This window comes from Ochotona princeps, chromosome 30, assembly GCF_030435755.1.
Source record: "Ochotona princeps isolate mOchPri1 chromosome 30, mOchPri1.hap1, whole genome shotgun sequence".
Lineage (NCBI taxonomy): Eukaryota > Metazoa > Chordata > Mammalia > Lagomorpha > Ochotonidae > Ochotona > Ochotona princeps.
Window position 1 is genome coordinate 8,388,009 of NC_080861.1, and position 24,214 is coordinate 8,412,222.

Consider the following 24,214-nt stretch of genomic DNA (forward strand, 5'->3'; position numbering starts at 1 on the left):
AGTATGCTTCATAAGATACTTTAGTCTCGGACCTACATTGGTGGAAATCATTAAAGGTTAAAATAAGCAGGAGACAAAACCTTAACTAGATATACACAAACAACATCCTGAATAAAAAGTAAAAATTAGAATCATTGCATTCCTTGTCTCTTTCTTTTCTGTATGTCTGCTTATTGTTAATGTTTTTACTTTCATGCTTTTTCAAGATGATCACAGTCTCTTTCTCTCTCTTTTCTTTTTTTGCTGGAAAACAGGACTCCCTAAAGCATTTCTTGTAGTGCTGTATTGGTAAGGAGTTTTGTCAGTTTGTTATTATCATAGAAAGTCTTAATCTCTCCTTCATTTCAGAAGGATACCTTTACAAAGAATCATTTTCTTGTTTGTCATATTTATTCTTTCAGTACTCGCACAATTTTATTCCAGGAACCTCCTGATTTACAAGGTTTCTGTTGAGAAGTTTGCCACTAGGCCACGGAGGACTTCCTCATAGGGAACCTCAGGCTTTTGACTTATTGTTTTTGAATTTTCTCTCCTCTGAGGGCTCCTTTGGGCTTCCTGGACCTGTATCTTGGTATCTTTCTGAGTTTCAAAAATTTTCAGCAAATGTCTTTTAAAATAGATTCTCTGTGACTATTCCCTTCTCTTTAAATGCCCATAATGTGTTTGTTCACTTCACGATGTCCCAGACGGCTCAGACATTCTCCCTTTTTTTAGTGTTTGTTTCCTTTCATTTTTTTTTTATTGAGTTACTTAAGAGCTATTGTTAGGCTCTGAATTTTTTCTTCTGCTTTTTCAGTTCCACTATATGGCTCCCAGCTGTGTTTTGATTATTATTTACTGAGTTCTTTAGATCCAACTTTACAATTCTTTTTAATGATCTCTGTTTCTATTCTGATGTTCGCATTTATATCATGAACAGTCTTCTTAATGTTATTGAGTTTTCTGTCTTTATTCACTTGCGTATTCAAGGTCCTTAAAATCTTTGAATTGTGGGGCAGGTACTCTGTCAATTTCCATTTCTTTGTTTTAGTATTATAGTTACTGTGTTACTTTGGCAGCCTCATGGTTTTTCATTCTTGTGCTCCTCTGTTGGACTTTGTATCTGGTGGGTCAGTTGCGTCTTTACGTTTTATAAAAACATATTTTCATAATAAAATCTTTTTGTTGGTCCTGTATTGTAAGGTATGGGCTGGTCATGCTTTGTTGGCTTTGGTTCTAAGAGGGCATGTTAGTGTTGATTCTGTGCAGTTTCTGTAGTTGTAATCAGTAATAATGGTGTCTATCAATGTCTCAGTGGCCTGGTCTATAAGATTGGTTGAATTAAACAAGTAGGTGGCATGCAGCATGATTGGCCATCCTGCTCCGTCTTCCTATGCCATAAGCACAGATGTGAATTGGGAGTGGAGCAATGGGAACATGAACCGATACCTATATGGGATGTTGGCACCACAGGAAGAAGCTTAGGTTACTATGCTGCTTTGTTGGCCTACCCCCCTTTTATGTCAGTTCATTTATTTACTTAGTCATATTGCAAGCCAAAGAAAAGGAACTCATTACCTTAAATGAAATTCCATGTTCACTAACTTCAAGTTTAAGAGTATCATAAACAAAAATATGAACAGAAAATATTATTTTAAGTTTTTAAATTAAAGAAAAATACTGCAGAAACTGAGTAACAATAAACTTGCTTTACTATGTGATGCCAAGCAGCAAGTAAGCTATTTTTACTTAATTTTCTCTGTAATCCTTGAAATAAACACAAGGAATCTCTCATTTACAGATGAAGAAACTGGGGTACAAAAAATTTTAAACTCAAGTCTTTGAATTAGGCTGTGATAAGTTCCTAACATATTGCCCTATTCATTATCCCTTGTTCATTTTTTATCCGTTTACACATCTCATATTTAGTTTCAGCTTTAATTATCTCAAAGTGAAATGTCCATAAAAATGAATTCTGAATGTTTTTCTTTTAATTTAAAATGTAGGTGAAAATAAGATTCCTTCAGAGAGGAAATCTTTGTTACTACCAAGTTAGATTTACCCCTAGCAGTAATAGAAGCCATAGTCTCTCTCTCCCTCTTTAAGTTTTTTGTTTTAATTTTTTATTATAAAGGCAGATATACAAAGAAGGAGAGACAGAAAGAAAGATCCTCATCTTCTGGCTCGCTCTCTAAGTGGCCATAACAGTGGGAACTGAGCCAATCTGAAGCCAGGAGCCAGGAGCCAGGAGCTTCTTCCAGGTCTCCCACATGGGTGCAGGCTCCCAAGGTTTTGGGGCATCCTCCACTGCTTTCCCAGGCCACAAGCAGGGAGTTGGATGGGAAGTGGAGCAGCCGGCACATGAACTGGCACCCATACGGGATGCCAGCAGATGCAAGGCGTGGATTCAGTCACTAGGCTATCATTCCGGGCCCCAAAATTTGTGAATTCAGATAATGAACTGAATTCTTCTGAAAACATCTCATACGCAGATTTCACAGAAGAGACTTGTGCGATTCTGCTACCATACTCTTATTACTGGCTCAGGCCTCCACAGTTTTCAAAAAACATGAAATTGGTGAGGAAACAGCACCAAGCATCACAGCTTTCATTTTCACATCAAGGTCTGAAGGGAACTGAATCTCATAGTTCTCAGGATGTGTGAATGCCTCTTTCAAAAACCCATTCCACTGCTTAGAAATCTTGCCAACCAGACTTTTTTTCATCAAGACTTTTGGTCTCAAAGTGAACATCTCCACAACGTTTACAATAAATGGATCATAAAGTTTTAGCAAATCTTCTTTCTTCTCTTCTTGAGTTCTGAACGTGGGCAGAAATGAGTGCCAGATGTGAATTATACACCCAATTGGTACACCACATGGAGCAGCAACCACGTCGTAGTGGTCTCTCCAGAGTTGTCACTTCTTGGACCATAATATCAAGAATCCTCAAAGTAAAAGGTCTAAGAGCATCTCAGAAATTTCAGGCAATCAGTGTCTTCTTCTGCCAGGAAAATCTTCTCCCCTCTCTTCAGTTTATTCTATTGGTATTTTAGAATCTTCAGCTTACTGTGTATCAACTTCATTACCTCTTAATATTGTTGATACATAAGATACAGTTCATTAAAGGTTTTCTCATATTATCTGAAATACAGAGTTTCAGAAAAAGAGAGTGAAAGTTTTTCATGCGCTCATTTACTTCCCGAAAGACTGAAATGGCTGCAACAGGACCAGGCCAAAACTGTAAGCCAGGATCTTTATCCAGTTCTTTTAGGTGTGTGGCAGGTGTTTAGACATTTGGGCCATCTTCCGCTGCTTTCTCAGGCATGTCAGAGAGGAGCTGGATGACAGCTAGAGCAGCCAGTCCTTGAACTGGTGCTTCTATGGGATGTGGTGGTTATGGCTGCTGCTTAATCCAATACAAAAATGCTGTCCCCCATATGATATTCTTAGTGTGTTCTTTTACACTCACTTATTCACGTGACTGTGTAGCAGACTATTTGATAACACCCTCTAGGTATTTTAGAATTAGAGCTCAATTTAGGAAAAGAGATGAAGCCCTGGGGCTGTTGAATGTCAGATTATTCTCAAAATTAGCATTTTAAATGCACAGCATATGTGACTTCCACATTTGACTGTTAAGAGATGAAATTATGGTGTTGCATATGGAATAGTTTCATGTAAGATCCACATTTCAGAGCTAAGGATGTTCTGCCCATCCACGCAATAAAGGAACAGCAAGCATATGCTTTTTAATGGAAAGTGCAGTGGCTAAATGAACATCTACTCTGGATGGGAGATTTCCCGCCTGGGCATTGCTGGTTGTCATTTTAGACCTTCACCACGTCTAATGACTAATGAGACAAGCCAGTCAGGGATCTGGCTCCAGAGCTAAAGAAACCAAGATTGAGACCACTGAACATGAAAGGTGTTCGTCCTGAGGTTCAGGGAGACTGGAGGAGGAAAGAAAGCTCATTCCGAACAAAACCAGATCATATCCTTACATAGCATTCTTATGGATTCAAGTAAGAATCAAGACCTTGAGAAATGGTAGACAAATACCATATTCTTCATGGATATCTTTTGGGGTATTAATTGTCTTTAAAGTTGTCAGCATCCTGGGCATTAGCCTTGCGTGGTAGGGTGGTATGGGAATAAATGAGGGAATCTGTTGAGCCTGACGACAGTGTAGAACTGGGATTGTTACTTGACTGGAAACATAGAGAACTAGAATGTGTAAATCTTTCCATCACATTTAAAAGCATTTACACAGATTTTAAAGGACACTTGGTTTCCTGAAAAGCTGTGAAAGTGAGATTTTGGAAACTTTTTTTTCCTGTGTAAAGGATATGGCCGTATTCTTACTCTCAAGCTGGAAGAATACAGAATGTGTTACCCGGTTTATGCAGTGTTCCACTTTCCTATTGCTATGTAAGAAACTGCCTCAGCATCCAATGACTGAATATAGCAGTTGTTACAACTTTAAGTCTTGCAGGTCAGGAATCCAGGCTGGGCTTGGGTGGATGGTTCTTCCAGATGGAGATGGCCGAAGTTGATTGTTTGGTACTGGTCAGATAGGAGACGCATTGGTTTGTAGTCTGAGATGGCTTCATGTATGTCTGCCATCATGGACATCTGGCCTCTTGAATGTCTGTGATAAGATTAGTCAAAGTGGCCTTTTGTATTTGTGCCAGCATGCCTGTGGATGGTCCACTGCCTTTTGCACCAGCGAGCCTGGGTGCTGCAGACTCGTGGGATCGTGGGGATGCAGGCTTGCAGGGGATCTTGGGGAATGGCTGTGGCAGTTGCGTGCAGGGACCTGGAGCTCACGTGTAGGCAGGCAGAATGAGGCTGGGGATTTCTCCACATGCTTGGCCCTGGAAGGGTAGAAGAAGAGGAGGGCCCTAGGCTAGTGTGTTGGTGAACCGGACTTAGGGAACTCCAAGTGTACCTGCATCTTAGGTGTATGGAGGGAAAAAGTCCCAGGTCAGCACACGTATCAGGAGCTTGGGACCCTAGTGGGCAGAGCTCCAGACCAGTGTACCACCCCACTAGAAGCTGGAGCTTGAGAAGGCTGGGCTGTGAAACCCATGCACTCCCAGGCACAGGGACCATGGATTTCCCAGGGAAGGTGCCAGGTGAATGCGTGGGAGCGAGGACTGCTGAGGGAGTATGTTGTAGGTGAGGAATGACTTATGAGGGACTTGCATCAACAAAGTCACTGTACTTGCAGGTAAGCGAAGGGGCGGAGACCTAGTGGTTTACAGCGGGGAAGCTTGAGGAACGTTATGGGTCAGATCAGTGAGCCAGCCCAAGTGGGAGACCTGAGCTGGGCTAGATAGCATGGGTCACCACCTCTCACCACTCACTGGAACACACTAAAGCTAGGGCTGAGGGCCTACCTGGCAAGGATTTCCTTCTCCTTGGATTGGCAAATTGACATCATTTCAGAACTATCAAAACCACTGGGGCAGAACCTTCTGAGCATGCTCCACATTGGGGACCCTGGGATGACAACAGGTGGCTGTTTCCCATCCCAGGGTAATGTGGTGGTTAGGAGGCTGGGTGTGTCTTCTTCCCTTATCTACCTCCTTCTCCAGATACAGGAAAAGGAAAAGGAAAATGCAGAAACAGTGTCTCACCCAACTTTCCCCTAAACCTCGAATCTTCGCAACTAATCAACTATGTAAATATTACAAATAATTTTTAAAAAGATTAGTCAAAGTGTCTACATGTGGCCCTTTAGTATACAGGATTGAGAACCTCAAGATATATAATTTAGTCTGAGAAGCTACCCAGTATGGCTTTGGAACATTCACCCAGAGCCATTGAAAGGAGACCTAGATTCTACCTCTTGATTGGAAGAATGTCAAAGAATTGCAGCCATATCTAGATAAGTAAAGCTTGATTATTTTTTTTTGTATGTGTAGCATACAATAGATACAACATTCATTTGTATCTATTTACCAACTACATAAGTGTTGCATTTTATCCAGTAAGCCACTTACAGTAGGTTTCATCCTTACAGGATGGCGTCAACAAAAATAAGCTGTAAAGAAACAGCCAAATATTTTTGACATAAACAATCCAACTTCATGCATATTTCGGTCAAACCAAGTGCTGTTTCAGCTCCAAAGTTTAAGGAAATCATAATTTCTTGATCCTGGTGTTGATACGATTTAACCCAGAGCTGGGAAAATAGAGTTTTCATGTCTGTTCTTGCAACTAAATGTGTTAGTGAATGGTGAGGCACGGCTCTGCAGCCATTCTCTTGGTTGTTTTCTCCAGTTTGATTGCTCTGAGATCTCCCCTGAGACTTGGCAGGCTCTCAGACTGAAACACGCATTGTTCTTAATATTTTTGCTGAAAATTTTATGCATATATATATATATATATATACCCATGGATTAGTCTTGATAATAAATCAGTAATTTTTTAGTTTCTTGTTTTTTTTAGTTTTTTATTTGGAAGATATATTTTTAGCAGAGAAAGTAGAGGCAGAGAGAGAGAAAGAGAGATCTTCCATTCCGGGTTCACTCTGCATATACTCGCAATGGCTAGAGCTGAACTGATCTGAGTTTTGGATCCAGGAGCTTTTTCCTGGCCTCCTACTTGCTAGTGGATGATCATCCTCCTATGCCACCATGCCATCCTTCCCTTTTTAAAAAAATGATCGTGTGTGTGTGTTCAAGAAGAGACTCTCAGGGCTAGCATCATGGCATCATGGTGTAGTAAGTTAAGGCTGTCTGGAGTGCCAGCATCCCATATGGCACAGATTCATGTCCTGGCTGGTTGCTACACTTCTAGTCCAGCTACCTCACCTGGGAAAGCAGCAGAGGATAGCCCAAGTGCTTGGGTCGCTGACCCACATGGGTCATCTTCAGAAACTCCAGGCTCCTGACTTCAGACCTGCTCAGCTCTGACCCTTGTGATCATTTGGAGACTGAACCAGCAAATGATTTCTCTTTCTGTCTCTGCTTTTCTCTCCGTAAATCTGTCTTTGAAATACAAATTTACAGAATCGTTTTTTTAAAACAGGAAAATCTTATGAGTACTAAACAGTAAAACAAGACCAAAGTCCTTGTATCACTAGCATGAATTTCACACAAAACACGTATGTTAAAGGTTGAGTTCAACCTTTGTTCTGAGCCTGCCCTGCAATTTCTCATTCTGCTTGCATATGTTCAAGTTTTGGACTTTATAAATGAAAGTGGCTTTCCTTATCTGATCACATATCTGAACACACTACTCTGAGAGCACATCCTTTTCCTGTGGCCATAGTTAAGATTGTATTGTTTAATCAATGAACAGGGCTTTACATCACTCTTGCATGGAAGTGTTCTGTGCTAGCCTGCGTTCTCCAGCCGGGACAGTTAAGAGAGACAGACAATTAGATGGCTGCAGTGCATTCATTAGAAATGCCTAGCTTGACTTGTCTTGCTGAGATTTAGCATTCACTCTTACTGCCTAACCAGATTCCTCCAAAGGTTCACTTCTTCAAAGTCAGCTTCAGTACACAGATGATTCCATACAATAGAAATATCTCACGTCTGTTGGAACACTCACTGTGGGAGACAGTTGTATACTTTTTCATGGGACACAGTTCACTTTTTCAGCATATAGGCACAGGACCGATCATTCCAACCTGGCAACGAGGCTCTCCACTTCTCCATCTTTGTCTCTTCCGATTCTTTGTGCAGCATACATTATTGTGAACCACAGTCATCCCACTGCATTGTGAAATTCTAGAGCTGTTTCTTCAGAGTGGGTCTTAGTAGTGATTATCTCACCTTTTTGTCTCATTTCCCAAACACTGATAATCACTATTTCTGCGTGCATAAGAACTCTATTTACTTAACTTCCATTTATTAAAGATAAATGTGTTTACTTAATTCCCATTTATGGTGTTTGTATGAAGTAGTTCACTTAGCATAATGGCCTCCAATTCAATGGTTTTGCCAAAGATGTCAGGATTTCATTCTTATTTATGGCTAAGTAATATCCATTCATGAATCAATGGACAAATAAGGTAATTCCATGTCTTGGCTATGATTAACTATGCCACAGTAGGGAGGCTCAGGTACTTCCTTCATATTCTGATTTCATTTCTTTTAGATATATACTCAGGAGTGAATTACCCAGGTAAATTTGGTTTTAGTTTCCTTTTTCAATTTTGGGGGTAATATGTTTTTAATTTCAATTATAATCAAAGGCTTCATGCTCCACTGAATAAGGATCTCAGCAAATAAATTGTGAGGAGACTATGGTTATTAGGAATTTAGACAAGGATCCTAAACAGTGATCAAATATAAACATGTGCATTTCACTCACACACAGTAAATTTTAATGTATTCAAAGATCATTAAAATTATAAAAGTACATTTTTGTTAACAACCTGACAAATATAAAAACTAAAGAGGATTCTTCATGCTGATCTCCATAAACTTAAAATTTGCATTCCCACCAACAGTGAGTAAGAGTTTTCTTTTCATCCTTGCCAGAATTTAATATTTTATGTCTTTTTGATAATAGCTATTCTAACCGAAGTCAGGTGATTTTTCATGATGTCCTTTTATTTGTATTTCCAGAATGGGTAATGGCATGGAGCAGTTTTTCATAGGCAATTTGGACTTTTGTGTTTCTTCAATTGAAAAACTGATTCATCACATGTGAATGCAATTTTCCCATTTCTTCATTAGATTTTTTTTCCATCTGCTGGTTTGCTCCCCAAGTGGCCACAACAGCTGGAGTTGAGCTGATCCTAAGCCAGGAGCTTTTTCTGGGTCTCTCACATGGGCGCAGGGTGGCAAGGCTTTGAGCCATCCATTCTCCACTGCTTTTCCAGCCCACAAGCAGAAGCTGGATGGGAAATGGAGCAGCTAAGACATGAACTGGTGCCCTTATAGGATCCTGGTGTGTGCAAGGAAAGGATTAGTGACTGAGCCATTGTGCCAGGCCCCAACATTTCTTTTCTTCTCTTTTCCTTTCATTTCTTTATTTTTTTCTTCTCTTTTCTCCTCTCCTTTCCTTTCCTCTTCTTTTCTTTTCTTAAGATTTATTTAGTTTTATTGGAAAGGCAGATATACAGAGAGGAAGATCTGTTCGCTGATTCACTCCCCAAGTTACTGCAATGGCCAGAGCTGAGTCAATCCAAAGCTAGAAGCCAGGAACCAGGAGCCAAGAGCTTCTTCCTGGTCTCCCATGAGGGTACAGGGTCCCAAGGCTTTGGGCCATCCCTGGCTGCTTTCCCGGGCCACAAGCAGGGAGCTGGAAGGGAAGCGGGGCTGCTGGGGCATGAATAGGCACCCATATGGGATCACGGCACATGCAAGGCAAGTATTTTAGCCACTAGGCCCTCATGCTGGGGCCCCTAGCATTTCTTTATGGTGAAAACATTCAAAATCAATTATTCTAATTTTAAAAGGATATACATGATCATTTTCCATAGCCCCCACTATAACATCAGAAATCCAGGCTCCTAATCGCAACTTAGAATCCTTTATCTCTAACACTTCCCGACCCCTGCAATCCTCTGGTAACCACCACTCACTTACTTTGTATGAGATTAACACCTTTAGGTTTAACGTATGGGTGGAATCTCGCAGTACTTATTTCTCTGACAGGCTCAATTCACTTTGTGTGATTTTCTTCACTTCCTCCCAGCCATATCATTACAACATTTTCTATGGTGAAAGAGGGTTTTATTCCATATCTATGTATATGTATATGTATATGCATATGTATATGTATATGTATATACCATCTGTATAGGTGTATATCATATTTTTAATCCTAAATATCTTTTGATGGATACTTGGGATGTTTTCATTTATTGGTTATTGTGAATACTTCTAGCAATGTGGGAGTGCTGACTTCTCCCTTGGAAATATATCCAGGAGCAGGATTGCTGGATAATTTAGTAATGTGGCTTCTGAGGAACTTGCACACTATTTTACGCAACGGCTGTGTTAATTTACATTCTTATCAACAGTGTTCCATTGCCTTTTATCTGTATCCTTGGAAGCATCTTCTATCTTTTTGTCTTTTTGTAACAACCAGTCCAACAGAAGCGAGGTGGTGTTTCATTGTGGTTTTCGATTTGTGTATCACTGGTAATTAGTGATGTTACACATTTTTTTATGTGCTTGTTGTAATTCATACATCTTCCTTTGAACTGGTCAAATCGACTGCCTTTGTCTAAGTGAATTGAATTTCTTGTGCTGTTGAATTGCTTGAGTTTTTAATACATTCTAGTTATTAACTCTCTCCAGGATGTATAACTTGAAAATATTCTCTTTCTGTAGCTTGTCTTTCTACTCTGCTGAATGTTTTATTTGCCGTGAAACTCTTTAGTTTTATGAAATACCATATGTCTAATTTTTTTTTCTAACTATCTGGGTCTTTGAAGTCCTATTCCAAAAGTCCTTTTCCATTCCAATATCCTAAAGCATCTCCAGTATGTTTTCTTTTAGTAATTTTGAAATTCAAGTCCTTCATTTAGGTGCTTAATCCATTTTAAGTTTTTTTTTACATGGTAAAAGATAAAGTTTTGATTCTTTCTCATATATATATATATCTATCTCTTCAGTTTTCTCAGCAGTATCTATTGAAAAAAAAACTATTCTTTTTCCAATGTATGTTTTGTGATTTCTTATAAATTCTCTTCCTACATGGCATTTTATAGGGATTTCACTGAATCTGTAAATCACTTTGGGTATCAAAACACTTCAAGTACATTGACCCATCCAGTCCTTAGACATGGTGTATCATTCCATTTCTTTTTGTCATATCCTCTTGAAAAACTTGCTTCTGCCTCTTTATTCTCCTCATAAAAGTGACTTAGCATTTTGTTTCCTTGTTGTTTTTAGAGTTCTGTCATTGTGCTGTAATTTTCAGTTTGAGTATGTCACGATGAGACTCATTTTCTTGGCATGCCTCTTGGGAGATCTTACGGGCCTCCCGCACTTCATTGTCCTTGCCTGTTTCCTGATTTAGAAAGTTTGTAGCTGTGACTTTATTGAATAGATTGTTTCTGCCAGTATTTCTCTATTATCCCTCAGAGGACCTCAGAAATTGCATTTGTTCCTTTAACTTTACTCGTGTCCCGAAGATCTCGGAAAGTGTCTTCGTTACCTTTGGTTTGTATCTATTTCTTCTTTTTTGGTCTGCTACATTTGAAAAGACAAGTATCTTCAAGTTCTAATATTATTTGTTCTGCATGATCTAGTCTGTGGGTAAAGAAATTCAACTGTGTTTTTATTTGACTTATAGAGTTCTTTATTGTTCAGATTTTTGTAATACTTTCAAGATCTCTATTTTTATAACTTTGTTTATATAAAGTGAACAAATTTCATACATCTTAGAGTATAGAGTTAGAAGTATACTGACACTTCTCACATCACACCCTCCTTTTTTCTCTTTTTTTCCTTTTGTTTTTTTCTTAATTTTTACAATGGGATACTTTAATTTTACTTCATAATCACAAAATTAACATTCCACTAGATAAAGATTTCAAAACTTAGTGTTTTTTCCCCTCAGGAGGGTATATACACTCCTCGGGAGTATAGACAAAGGCTGTAGATGATAATCAAACCTCAGAATGGCAGTCTCGCTCTGTATATCCATGTACTCGTTACCGCAGATCAGGGAGGACATATACTGGCCTTTTGGGCACTGGCTCCTTTCACTAACTGTAATGGTTACCATCTTCATCCATTCCAGAAGAAAAGAATGGATTTCATTGATTTTATGGCTGAACGGTATTCCATTGTGTGTGTGTGTGTTATTTTGTTTATCTAGTATGCACTGATGGACATCTGGGTTGATTTTAGTTGTAATAAACGTGGGTGTACAAATAACTCTCATGTGCCAATTTCATTTCATTTGGGTAAATTCCCAGCAGAGGGATGACTGGGTCATTTGGCCAATTTATGTTCAGATCTCTGAGGAATCTCCAGAGTGTTCTCCATAGTGAATGCGCTAGTATACATTCCCACCAACACTGGGGCAGCATACATTTTCACTGCATTTTCGCCAGAGCAGTTACTAGATTTTCTGATTTTTTGGATGCCAGCCATTCGACCTGGATGAGGTGAAACCTCGTTGTGGTTTATGTTTGTGTTTCCCTGATGGCAAGTGATCCTGAGCATTTTTCCAGACCTCTGTTGGCCATTTGTATTTCATTCTTTGAAAAATTCCCATTCACATCCTTTGCCCGTTTCTTCACTGGATTGTTTGGTTGCTGTTGAGTTTCTTGAATTCTTTGTAGAACCTGAGTATTAATTCTGTATCAATTGCATAGTTTGTAATTATTTTCTTCCATTCAGTATTTTTGCTGAATTTCTCAACTGTATGATGAATCACTTTTCCAATTTCATTTATCTTTCTGATTCCCCATTCCCTGATTCATTCCCCAAATGACTGCAATTGCTGGAGCTGAGTTGATCTGAAGCCAGGAATCAGGAACTTCCTCTGGATGTCTCACAGAGGTGCAGAGTCCCAAGACTTTGAGTTATCCTCTGCTGCTTCCCCATGCCATAGCAGAGAGCTGGAGTGGAAGTGGAGTAGCTGGAATATGAACCAGTGCCTGTTTGAGATCGCTGTCATGTTTTCTTGATCATATTTATTTATAGTAAAACAGCAGGACAGACACGAAGAGAGAGATATTCTTTCATCTACTATTTCAATAACCAAATGGCTGCATTGGCTGGAGACAGAGTTGGACTATTGCAAAACCAGGAGCCAGGACCTTCTTCTGTATCTCCCATGTGAATTCAAAGGCTCAAGAATTTGGGCTTTATGTTATTGCTCTCCTAGTCACTTATGTAGTTGAGCTCGAAGTGGGACAGCCAGGACTTGAACTGGAACCCATAGGGAATGTTGGCATGGCAAGTAGTGTCTTCATTTATTGCACTGCAACACCAGCCTCTCAAACCCTTTAAAACTGTGACTTTCGTGGATTGAACGTTTACTCATGAAAATGTGCCTTTGGATATTGCTTTAATAGTATAGACCAAGTCTAGGATCTGAGAGTGCTATCCTGTGGATGAGGAAGGAGAGTGTTGGTGCTAAGGAGGGCTCAAGTTTGCAGAAGCACATGCCAGTTCCTACAGTTTTGGAAACAAGTATTTTCCTGCTGTTCTTTGCGATGTAAGTGCATCAGTTCGGCTAAGGAGACAAAGTTGCTGCTGTTGCTTTCTCTAGTTGCATTGGTGAAAACAGTGGTCCATTCATGCTAGTGGTGAATCATCTGTGACATCCTAGGAAGGGAATAGGCCACAGGCCTGTGTCCTCCAGGGCAGTGTGGGTTCTGACATTAGTGACTCCCGTTTCCCAGGTGACACTCCCACAGCCTGTGATCTGGAGGTTAGTGGAGAGACAATCGGAGTTCCTTCTCTGGAAGAGAGCTGTTCTGTCTGTTCCCCTTGCTGAGTTCTACGTCAGTGACTTCCTGCTTACTTTCCTTCCAAGTGTCCTTAAAAATGCATATTCTGTCTTCCCCTATTGTTTCTGTTTCTGGACATTACTAGACTATCTTCTTTTCTGCTTAGAAAGTGTCTGTTAATTCTCTGTATTACGCACGGGGAGTAGTGCTGGTATTCTGGACATTTCTTCTGGACTATTAAATCAACAGCTGCTTGTGATGGAAAGTGACCAAGCTGTCCTTAGGAATCTTAACTCAGCAATGTGGGATTGGACCCTAAAGGATTGATGAATCATAGGCATCCTTCTGCTTTGCCTTATTCCTGTCTATCCCAACTGCCTCTGGGAAATTGGGCCAATGAAAACACAAAGAACGTAAACAAGTAAGGCAGTCAAAAGAGGTGAGTGCCTCCCCTGAGCCAACTGGCAAGAAGAGGCAAGGGAAAAGCAGCAGGAGTGACAGCCACGAGAGAATGCAGACAGTGCCAGCAAATTGCACACCTCAGAAATCCTTCGGCTTGACGCTGGAGACAGTAGGTCCACTCTAAATGTGAAAGGAGGAGGAATTTTTGCTCTACTTGGAAGTAGTGGCATGTGAATACCTCTCAGGACTGAAAGAACTCTCTAAGAAGTAGTCCAATTGTTGGCCTTTAGCAACTTGGCAGCGTGTTCAAATGAATCCTCATTTACAGTTTCACAATTGAGAACAAATAAGGAATAAAAATTATGTTATTATAGACAGAACTTTTTACTGCTCCCGGCACACTAGGATAGAAAGCATTGTGACCTTTACACAAGAAGATTTGAGTTTTGATCTTTGCATGTTCAATAACGCACTGTGTGAGGTCTCAACTTAGCTATGTAACTACTGTCTACTCTTGCCTCTAAAAGGCGAGCAACTATTAATCTCTTCAAGTTGTTCTGAAAACCAGAGAAACAAGTAAGCTATAGAAATGATTTTTTAAAAGCACATATATACTCATTATAATGATTCCTAGAGTTAGATTCATACCCACCAGACAAAACACCTTCCATTACTAGTTAACTCTGAGATTTTGTGAAGTTTACTTCAACTACCACAGTCTTTGTTTTCTCCTCTGGAAAAATGTGCAAAGGCAGTAATAGCATCTGTTCCATAGACTTAAATGAAATGTCACTTCAGATAGTGTCTGACAACAGGATGGGCGCCCACTAATGCAACTCATAGCATTATCATTGAATAGCTTGGTTTCATCTTAGAATAGTTCTATTTTCTTAGTATAAATGTTAAGACACCTATTAAGCTTGTTTCAGGAACTCTGCTGTGTACATGAGAGAATAAAGAAGTTCCTTACCCTCCAGTACTTCACATTCTATTGAAAAAGAAGAACTGAGCAAATGATCTCACACACACACACACACACACATCAATGATCTGAAAACACATGATCCTCCATTATGTGGGGAATACAGGGAAGTCAGCCTAAGGGAAGTAGTTATATTTGAGTTGAATTTTGAATCATCAAAGTTGTTACATAGAAGAGAGAATGAGAAAAGTATTCCACATGCGCAAAGGTTCTGGGTTTGGCTCATTTGAGAAGTGGCAAGAAGGCCAATGAAATTGGAGGACAAGCTGCCAGACAGAACGTGGAAATGGAAGGGAGGACAGATTTTGAAGTTTCCTAGACAATGGTCAGGCTGCCAACAGTTAACTAAAAACAATCACAGAGACAGGGAAGTTGTGTGATGAACTTAATTTTACAAAGGTGTTTTCTCTGTTTTTTTGCAATCATGTGAGGCACGCCATCCATGCAGGCAATAGTAACTGCCTGGACTTCAAAACACTTCAGAGTCACTGGAAGAACAGTGACTCCTGAGAAGTGTAATTTATCAGGCTGTGTCCGGAGTTACTTATTTAGATTTATGGGAAAGGCCAGAAGTTTCTGTTTTCATGTGTTTTCAAGGGATTTTAACACAGGGAGAGATAGTACTGAAGCCCTGGCTTGGTCTAGTGTTTGGCTATCAGAGTTTCCAGAGTGAATAATATTAAAAATTATTTCCAGTTTTCACTACTCAGATTGACAGGATTTGTTGATCTCTTTGGCTTGAGAAGTGAGAAAAAAGGAAGTGTCAAAAATAACCCTGAAATGTGCGCTTACAACAAAAAACACCTGACTTGGTTGATTTATTTATTTAAAGGGTAGAGTTACATGCAGAGACACAGACGAGAGGTTTTCCATCCTTGATTCACGCCACAAATGGCTGCTATGGCCAGAACTAGGCCTGTCTGAAACCAGGAGCCAGGAGCTTACTCTGGATCTCCAATGTGGGTGCGGGCATCCAAGGGCTTGAGCTATCCTCTCCTATATTTTAAATCCATTTGCTGGACAAGAAGTGGAGCAGCCAGGACTGAAACTGACACCCATGTAGGATTCCAGCTCTAGAAGTGGGGATTTACCCACTATTCCTCAGATTTTGCCCCTGCTTTGTATTTTTATGCTTTTTTATGTTGATATCTTTTTTAAAAGTTTTTTTATTAATGTAATGAGCACAGATTGTATGCATTCCTCAGGTAGAATTCAAGAATACAATTATACATTCCTGGTTTCCCTGCTTCTCCTCTCTTTCCCTATATATTTGCTTTATGATACAGCTCAGATAACTTCTACTCAGTGCCATAATTCCTGTTTCAGCTTCTGTTCTTGGATTTGGGAACAAAAACTTCATCACAGATTTTTCTGGTCTTCGGCAGTGAAACCTATTGTACAAAGAAAGGGCAGTTAAGATAATTCTAAAATGAGAAAGAAAAATGACATGTCTGTTCTTAGGAAGTTGGTGTGTAATTGGATAATGTTTCTGGACAAAACACTGTTTTTCTTTCTAAAGGCCCGCACGTCTCACAATAGCAAATCATGCTTCTTAAATACTTTGGTATTAACTATAGACGCTGATCATATTCCCCAGGGATCAGGAACTAATTTCTGATTTACAGTATGTCTGTAGGCTTCCACATGAAGGGTAAGTGAATTATGGTCCCTATCTGGGAGGACATCTGTTTTTATAAATGAAGTTTTGTTGGAAAACAGCCATGCTCACTTGTTTATGCATTGTCTGTTATTGCTTTAACACCAAAACAACACAGTTGAGGGGCTAAGACAGAGACCATATGAACTACTAATCCAAAAATATTATCTATTTTTTTTTAGATAAAGCTTTATAACCTCTGATGAGGAATAATCAATCTTGTTAGGTTGAATATCCAATTGTTGTCTTTCTGGTTTAGAAGAATTCTGAATGTTCATGCCTTAATTACACATGGTGGCTCAAAATGCACTGTTGTTTCTGTTCTGTTGAAGGAAAATGCTTATGGTAATATGGGAGCAAATGCTAAGCCTATATTTAGGTTTTGCAAGCTGCTGTCTCTTTTAGGGCAGGTGTCTGGTGAGTAATACAAAGGGAAGCTTGCTAATGCTAAAACCTCACCTGTGTAATCTGGGTAGCACAGGTTTACCAGTCCCCTAGGCGTTGGCCTCGAATGCTGGTGAGGCATCTGCTGTATTTCAGGAGAGTCGTAGTAAGTTATGGAAGACTTCTGTTTTGCCTCACTCGTCTGCCAAGTTGTGACTCAGGGCAATCTGGCATGCGAGTGCTCACGAGTCTTCGTTAAGCATTGAGTTTGCACAATGAAAGAGATGTTCAGTATGTTTGTTGTCTGTCTGTTCTTGAAAGTGCTAAATTGTCACCTAAAACTGTAATCGTGTATTTTTATACACTGAAGAACTGTCACAAGATTCTTAATCATTTCTTTTGAATTCTTGTTTCCTTGTTTCCATTTCTCTTCTTAATATTTCTGCTGTCTCAAATAGAGTATATTTTCTAACCTTTAGACATTATTTAGACTTCTAAAACACAGTTTCTAATTCTGAACATACATGGTTAAAATGGACTTGGTTCATTGTTTCCCAATCAAGAAAAAGAAGACACACTGACGTAGAGAAATAAGAAATTCCACCAGATTTCTCTCCTGTGTAACTATCTATTTAACTCCAAGAATACAGTTTACCATAAAAAGATCTAAACTGCTTTCTCTCCATCAAATAAAATTAAAGGTGTTCTCAACTTACATCCTGGCAGAACCTCTTTTATATTGACACTTCCTGAACAACATGGTAATTACTGTGCTACAGACAGAAATTCACTCAAAATGTCTGCCCTCTAACCCTACTTTTAAGAATTATCCACGTCTCTGAATTTGTGCCTAGACACTTGCCGCCTTCCACCGTAAGCCTAAGAGAGATTTATGGCATTGTGCCTGAGGTGCTGTTAACTGAAAAGTACCGATGATGTTCATGGATAAGGGAGGACAATTCAAACCCTGAAACAGCCTTGAAAAATATGTCACCTAGATTTGAGAACCTTATTAAACAAAGTGGAGGTCAAAGGGGGTGAATAAGTAAAGCAAACTAAATGTGAAGGATGAAAGGAAAAAAGGAAGTGGAGGAACAAAGTAAAGAAAAACGGGAAGAGAGGGAGAGTGGAGGCCTGCGGATCCCTTATGCTGGTTTTCCAGTAAGAGGTTTTGGCATATAGGCACTGAAAATGTGGACATCTGTTCTGGTGAGGTTTTTATTGACCAAATACTGACCTGTCTCAGGCTATTTGTGAATTTAAGAGCTCTATGTTGTCTCATGGCTTTGGAGGCTCAAGTGTGAGAACGGCTGGTCCCTTTGATCTGACCCCTGGCTGAGTGGATGACAGGTGTGGCATCAGTGCTGGGGAAGAATCCTACAGTGAGTCAGGAAGTGAGTAAATACAGGAATTAGTGAAGCTGCTAAACCAGTATGAAATGAAACTTGAAGAATGAGAGGGAGAGAGAGAGCTTACATCTCCTGGTTCACGCTCTCAAAGGTCTGAAACACCTTCGCTGGGGCAGACTGAGCCAGGATCCCCTGCTGGTTTCCCACAAGGGGGCTGGGAACCCAACTACTTGGACCATCATGCACTACCTCCCAGGTATATAAGCAGGGAGTTGGACTGAAAATAGAAAACCTGGAACTTGGTATAGCACTCCAATTTAGGTTGCTGGTACTGCAGGTTGTATGTTAACTTCCCACAGCACAATATAGAAAGCCCTGTGTCTAGTTATTCCTACTCAATGTTGTATCAGATTTATGTAGTTTATTGTACTCATAATTATAAAATATTCACTCACATTGATATAATGCTGTTTTGTGAAGATAAATCTTAAAACTGCCAGTTTTTAAAGTAGATGTGTTCATTACAGTCATCCGATAATATGTGACATTTCTAATGGCTATTACTCTCCTCTCATATTTGACATTTTGGTTTTAATATTAGCCATTCTGATGGATAAGCTTTAGTTTCCAAAATGACTAAGTAAATCTTTAGCAAACTCATACCTAGCAAAGGTCATCATTGAAGAGCCACAGTGTGCTGGGGGCGGTTAAGGGTGGCCTTTCATAAAGCAGAATGAATGCTTCAACAGCTGCGAGCTCACAGAAGTAATACAATTCAAACGGTGTAAGCAAAAATGATTCACCACGGCCAAGTATTCTGTTTAAAATAGCACCTTACTCACAATCTGTATTGTGTTGCAGGGTCCCCATTTTGGTGTCTTTTGGATATTGTTCCTATAAAGAATGAGAAAGGAGATGTGGTTCTTTTTCTGGCCTCATTCAAGGATATAACAGATACGAAAGTGAAGATTACTCCTGAAGAGAAAAAAGAAGGTTTGTGCTGTTTTCAGAAAACATTGGCAGATGGGATAACATTTTGAAATTGTTTATGCAAAAGCTCTGGGAGAAAACAAAGCATCATTTTAATAACAGCAACTGATAAATATTCATAACTGTTAACACTCATATTTCTTACATATTCCAAACTCACAGAAACTCACATGAATTTATATTCTTATCTTTGTAATAAAGATTCATTTGATAGAAGGCAGAAGTTCATATTCAGATGCAAATAGGATGAGGATGAGAAAACAATTTATTACACTATAAGAACTCATACCACCTTGTTTTATAAGGTAAAAAATTGAATTGCTAGGATAAGTGAAGCTAAATGACATTATTAAAAATACTTCTCTCTTTTTCATCTAACACATTATAGCTGAAAATTTAGAAGTGTAAAATCTCATTTAAATGCAAAAGCTCATGTATAGATATGGTTAAAATGAAAAAATGTCAATAAATATATATCTTGTGCTGCATGGTTATAATATTATAATTTTTGTTTCCTTGTGTTTCTTCTTTTAATTAATTAATGTATTTTATTATTCCATGATACAGTTGCATCAGCTCTGAGATTTCCCATCCCCTGTCCCCAAATCTCCCCCAGGTCATTGCAATAAATAGTCCTTCACAATCAGTCATAAGTCCATCATTCTACTATTCAAGTGTATGCTGATATTGTAGGCATGGGAGTCCATCTTTGATTTGAAAGCAGAGAAGCACACTGCATTGTGTCTGCACATCTATATGTGACAGTCTCTACTGCGGTCACTGTACATCCCCTTAAATAATTATTTAAAACACAAGCAAGGTTTTCCCTTTTCTCATTTTATTTCTTCTAAGAATTCAGATTTGCTGCCTTCTATATTTGTATAGCTCATTTGAAAAATGCTGTGCATTTCATATAAGCTGACAAAATCAATGATGAAAGAAATGTGTTTTGTTTGTTTTAAAGAGAGGTGGGATTAGATATTCTAATGTCAAGAGAAAAAGTAATTGTCCTAACATGTATTTCCTGAATGGTCAGTGCTTTATCAGAACCAAATCCTTGATATCTCAATGGCTGTGACTATTTAAAAATGGACTCTTTTACTCCAACTCTTTCTTAAGGTGTGTATAAATATTTTGAACATGGCATGCTCCTTACATTTCAGTCAAATGAAAAAATTTCAGTTTGATGCCCTCACTTAATTTATTCAAAATCTTTTTCAAATATGTAACTGTTTACCTCTAAATCAGCATGATCAAAAACCTTGTCATATTGTACAAATATAAGGAAAGCATACTTTTATAATTCAATACGTGAGTATTAGAGCAAGTATAGTATCTATGCGATTAAGTTTCATAAGCTTTGATACTGGTATGCACAGATTTTTTGGCTATTTCCTCCGGAATATAGGATCACAAAGGCAAGGGTTTTTTAATACAATTATTTATATGTATACATATACAGGTGACTGTGTATATTATGCAAATTCTAATATATGTCTGGTCGTAATGCAATAGGGAATGATTCTCAAAGTAATTCATTGCTTTTTGTCTGTTTGCTTCAAGTCAGTCCTTAACTGACTTGCTTTGAACATAACGATCATGTCCAATCATTCTATACAAATTATGTAGTCATCTGTGTCTTAAGTCTGCTTGAACTGTTCTCAGCATACCAGCAAGAAAGATACACCTTAGCATACGGTATTTTTTAAAAATTCTTTGAGAGGTAAAGATACAGGGAAAGAGAAATGCAGTTGCCAAAAATAGAACGCTACTACCCACAGTTTTAAACATCGCCCAAATCCACATAATTGCCCAGGCTGGGCCAGGCTACAGTGGGGAGCATGGAAGTCAGTTTGTATCTGTAAGTGGTTGACAGGGATCCAATCACTTGAATCATAATCAGCTGTTAGGTGTGCATTAAAAAAGAAACTAGAATCAGAAGCAGAGGTGTTGGAACCTATACCCTCTCGTGTGCATGTCTGAAACAGTGTCTCATGGCGGCCAAGCAGTGTCTTCACCAGTGGGCCAAATGTACAATTTTTGGCATTTTTAGAACCTCAAGAGAAGTATTAGAAAATCATTAAGTCATCCACTATATACCCAGAGCAACAGTGATTCACAGATCTAGGTATCTCTAAATAAGCAGGCAGCCTCAGTTGACTCTATATTTCATTTCATACAAATGTGTCACTTAAATTCATTTATGTCATTAAATAAGGTTTATATTGATTAAGTTTATTCCCCACGGAAGCGCCAAGGATATGAGAACATAGGATGGTTTGCTTAAGGGAGAGAAATCGTTTGAATCTCTGCTTCTGAAACACACTTCAATCATTAATCTCAACACTGTATTTTGAATCAGGAAAATAACTGTATAAGACAGTAGCAAAATGTGGAATACAATATAGATGTTTCACTAAGACCAACAATAGCGTTGGGATGATCACAAACATGAAGTATTAATTGCATGGTCAATAGCTCTTAGATAATATGTGTGTGTGTGTGTGTGTGTGTGTGTGTGTGTGTAAAGAGAAACAGAGAGAAAAACTAGTAGCAGTCTGGTGTTCTTCTTCACTATCTTGTAAAATGCCGTTCTTTTGAGGACAATCAGGTGTTTGCCCTAACATTTAACAAGCCAGAGTCTCATATTAGAGTTGCTGACTTTAGTTTCTGTCGATGCTGCTGAGCTACACATTGAGAACTGCTGCTCCAGAACAATGATTCAAAATTGGTGACACTGGGAATATTTTAAAAGAATACACGATCCAGGTTCCCCTCCATGAACTAAATGAGAATTTCTGCTACCACATCAGGTGTTGGTACTTTTTTAAAGTTCCTAAGTAGAGTCTAATGAGAAGGTGAGGAGACTTAGACCCACTGTGTTCTGGAACGTAATAAAACATTGGACAATGGCAGGATTTAGTAATGGCAGGCTAAAAACTGAACATTGATGAATGCACATACAGTTCCTAGGGGATGGCATTAGATGCTATGAGAATAATGATGCAGATAGAGCAACATATGTGCTTGTATACATATGTAACACGTTTATGCACAATCCAGCTTCCTACCCACCCAGACCTTCAAAGGCTGCATGCAGGAGATGACTCAAGTATCCAGAACCCTGCCACCAACATGGAGAACCAAGGATGAGTTTTCGTTCCCTGACCCCAGACCAGCCCCAGACATGGCAAATGGACATTGCTGAGAGTGGTCCACTGGTGGTGAACAGTCTCTCTCTCTCTCTCTCTCTCTCTGTCTCTCTCTCTCTCTCTCTCTCTCTCTCTTACATTTTTCTCTTTCTCTTGCTGTCTTTCGTGCGCTAGAAAATTTTTTTACTCATGTTGGCATTCAAGCATCCAAGAGCAGGATGTTAGTAAAGGACACCAAAATAGCGGTGAGACATTAGAAAGAAGCAGAGGGTTCTGGTGCTTTGGCATAGTAAGCTAAGCCTTTGCCTGTAGCACCAGTATCCCGTATGGATGCTGATTCATGTCTCGACTGTTCCAATTCTGATACAGCTCCCTGCTTATGGCCTGGAAAAGTAGTGAAAAGATCTCAAGTCCTTGGGCCCTGCGCCCACGTGGGAGACCTGGAGAAGGTTCTGCTGCAGATCAGCCAAGCTCCGGCCATTTGGGAAATGAAACAATGAATGAAAGCGTTGTCTCTCTGGCTCTCTTCTCTCTGTAACTCTGCCCTTCGAGTAGCAATAACTTTTTTAAAATTTTTATTTTTCATGATGCAATTCCATGGGCTTAAGGAGTTCCTCATGCAAAACGCTTTAAAATAAATAAATATATAATAAGAATTAGAGAAAAAATCACAGAGAGACTAGGCAAGAAGAGAATTGAGTTGCGACTGCTGGATTTTGTAATTGAGAGAAGGCAAGAGTGCTATTCTTGGGCTGTTTCAAGAGAGGACTGAAAAAAGCCATATGTCCTATAATAATCATCATCATCCCAATTTAATTACTTTTTTATATTTGGGTGCATCGCATTATTAGAATCAAGGAAGCCTTCTTATAGAACTTCCTTACGTTCCCTGAATTTGTGTGAAGCCATCTGACATTCAAATTACTTAAGGATTAGCGTATAAAATTACCTCCTAATTCATTTCAGCTACCAGTAGTACACTTTCAGACCCGCTTGTCTTTTTTACAGTGAGATTCTCTTGAGGGACTCTGACATGGTATGCTTGTGTCCAAAGCAGTAGCTTACCCATTGTCCCAAATATCTACCTCTAAATGTCTGTAATCGTGTATTTCCCAAATCGCTATTGTCCTTGCAGTTGGCATACTGCTTCACATGCCTGCCTCTCCTACAATGCCTCCACGTAATAGACACTAAACAATACTTACGTATCAATTATTGTTGTGAAAGAACCTTCATTTGTATGGCGATGTTTAACTTATTTTGAAAGTTCTTTTCATTGTCACTCACTTGCATGTCTATTTTCTTACTTTTTTTTTTTCCACAACAGCTCACTCATTATACTAATTTGGTTTTCCATTCAGATCAGTTGAGTGTAATGATATTTGTCTTGTTTTTCCAGGCACATGGCCCAGTGCAATTATTTTTATTTATTTTTTTTAAAATGTCCCAGATTTGCTTTAAAACAATGATTGACACTGGAGAATTCATTATGTTTTAACAACAGTGTTAGTTATCACAAGTGGGGGAATTTCAGTTATGATTTCTTAAATGTAAGCACTCTAATTTTGACTTGAAAATGTAGGAGTTGATGTGCAAAGCTTTACAGATTGTCTTCGGTGGAAACACAAGTCAGGATTCAATTTAATAGCCTTTCTCAGAAGTTTAGCGTTCAACAAGCAGCTACAAGTTGGCATTATCAATGACACTGACTAAAGTTTGGTTTTGCATCTGCTTTGATCTAATTCAGAATGTCATCAGAAGAAATAACAATGAATGGCTGTACAGAAGAGTTATACATGTGTTTCCTTTAACTTGGAGAACCTGAAAACCTTGTGCATGCAAACTGAAGCCAAAAAGGTTTATTTTTCTGCTGTTTGAGGGAGTGTGGGTGCACGTTTCGGACAAGGACTCTGAAATACTGGTGGGCATTTGGGCT

General features: G+C 39.1%; 1 protein-coding gene across 1 annotated transcript in view; it reads left to right on the forward strand.

Moving 5' to 3' along the window:
* Positions 1-24,214, forward strand: part of KCNH8 (potassium voltage-gated channel subfamily H member 8) — a 215,474-nt gene that overhangs the window by 72,236 nt on the left and 119,024 nt on the right. Inside the window, exon 3 of the mRNA XM_058657087.1 lies at positions 18,998-19,129. Within this exon, the coding sequence (XP_058513070.1) occupies positions 18,998-19,129 (132 nt within the window). The remainder of the gene's footprint in view (positions 1-18,997; positions 19,130-24,214) is intronic.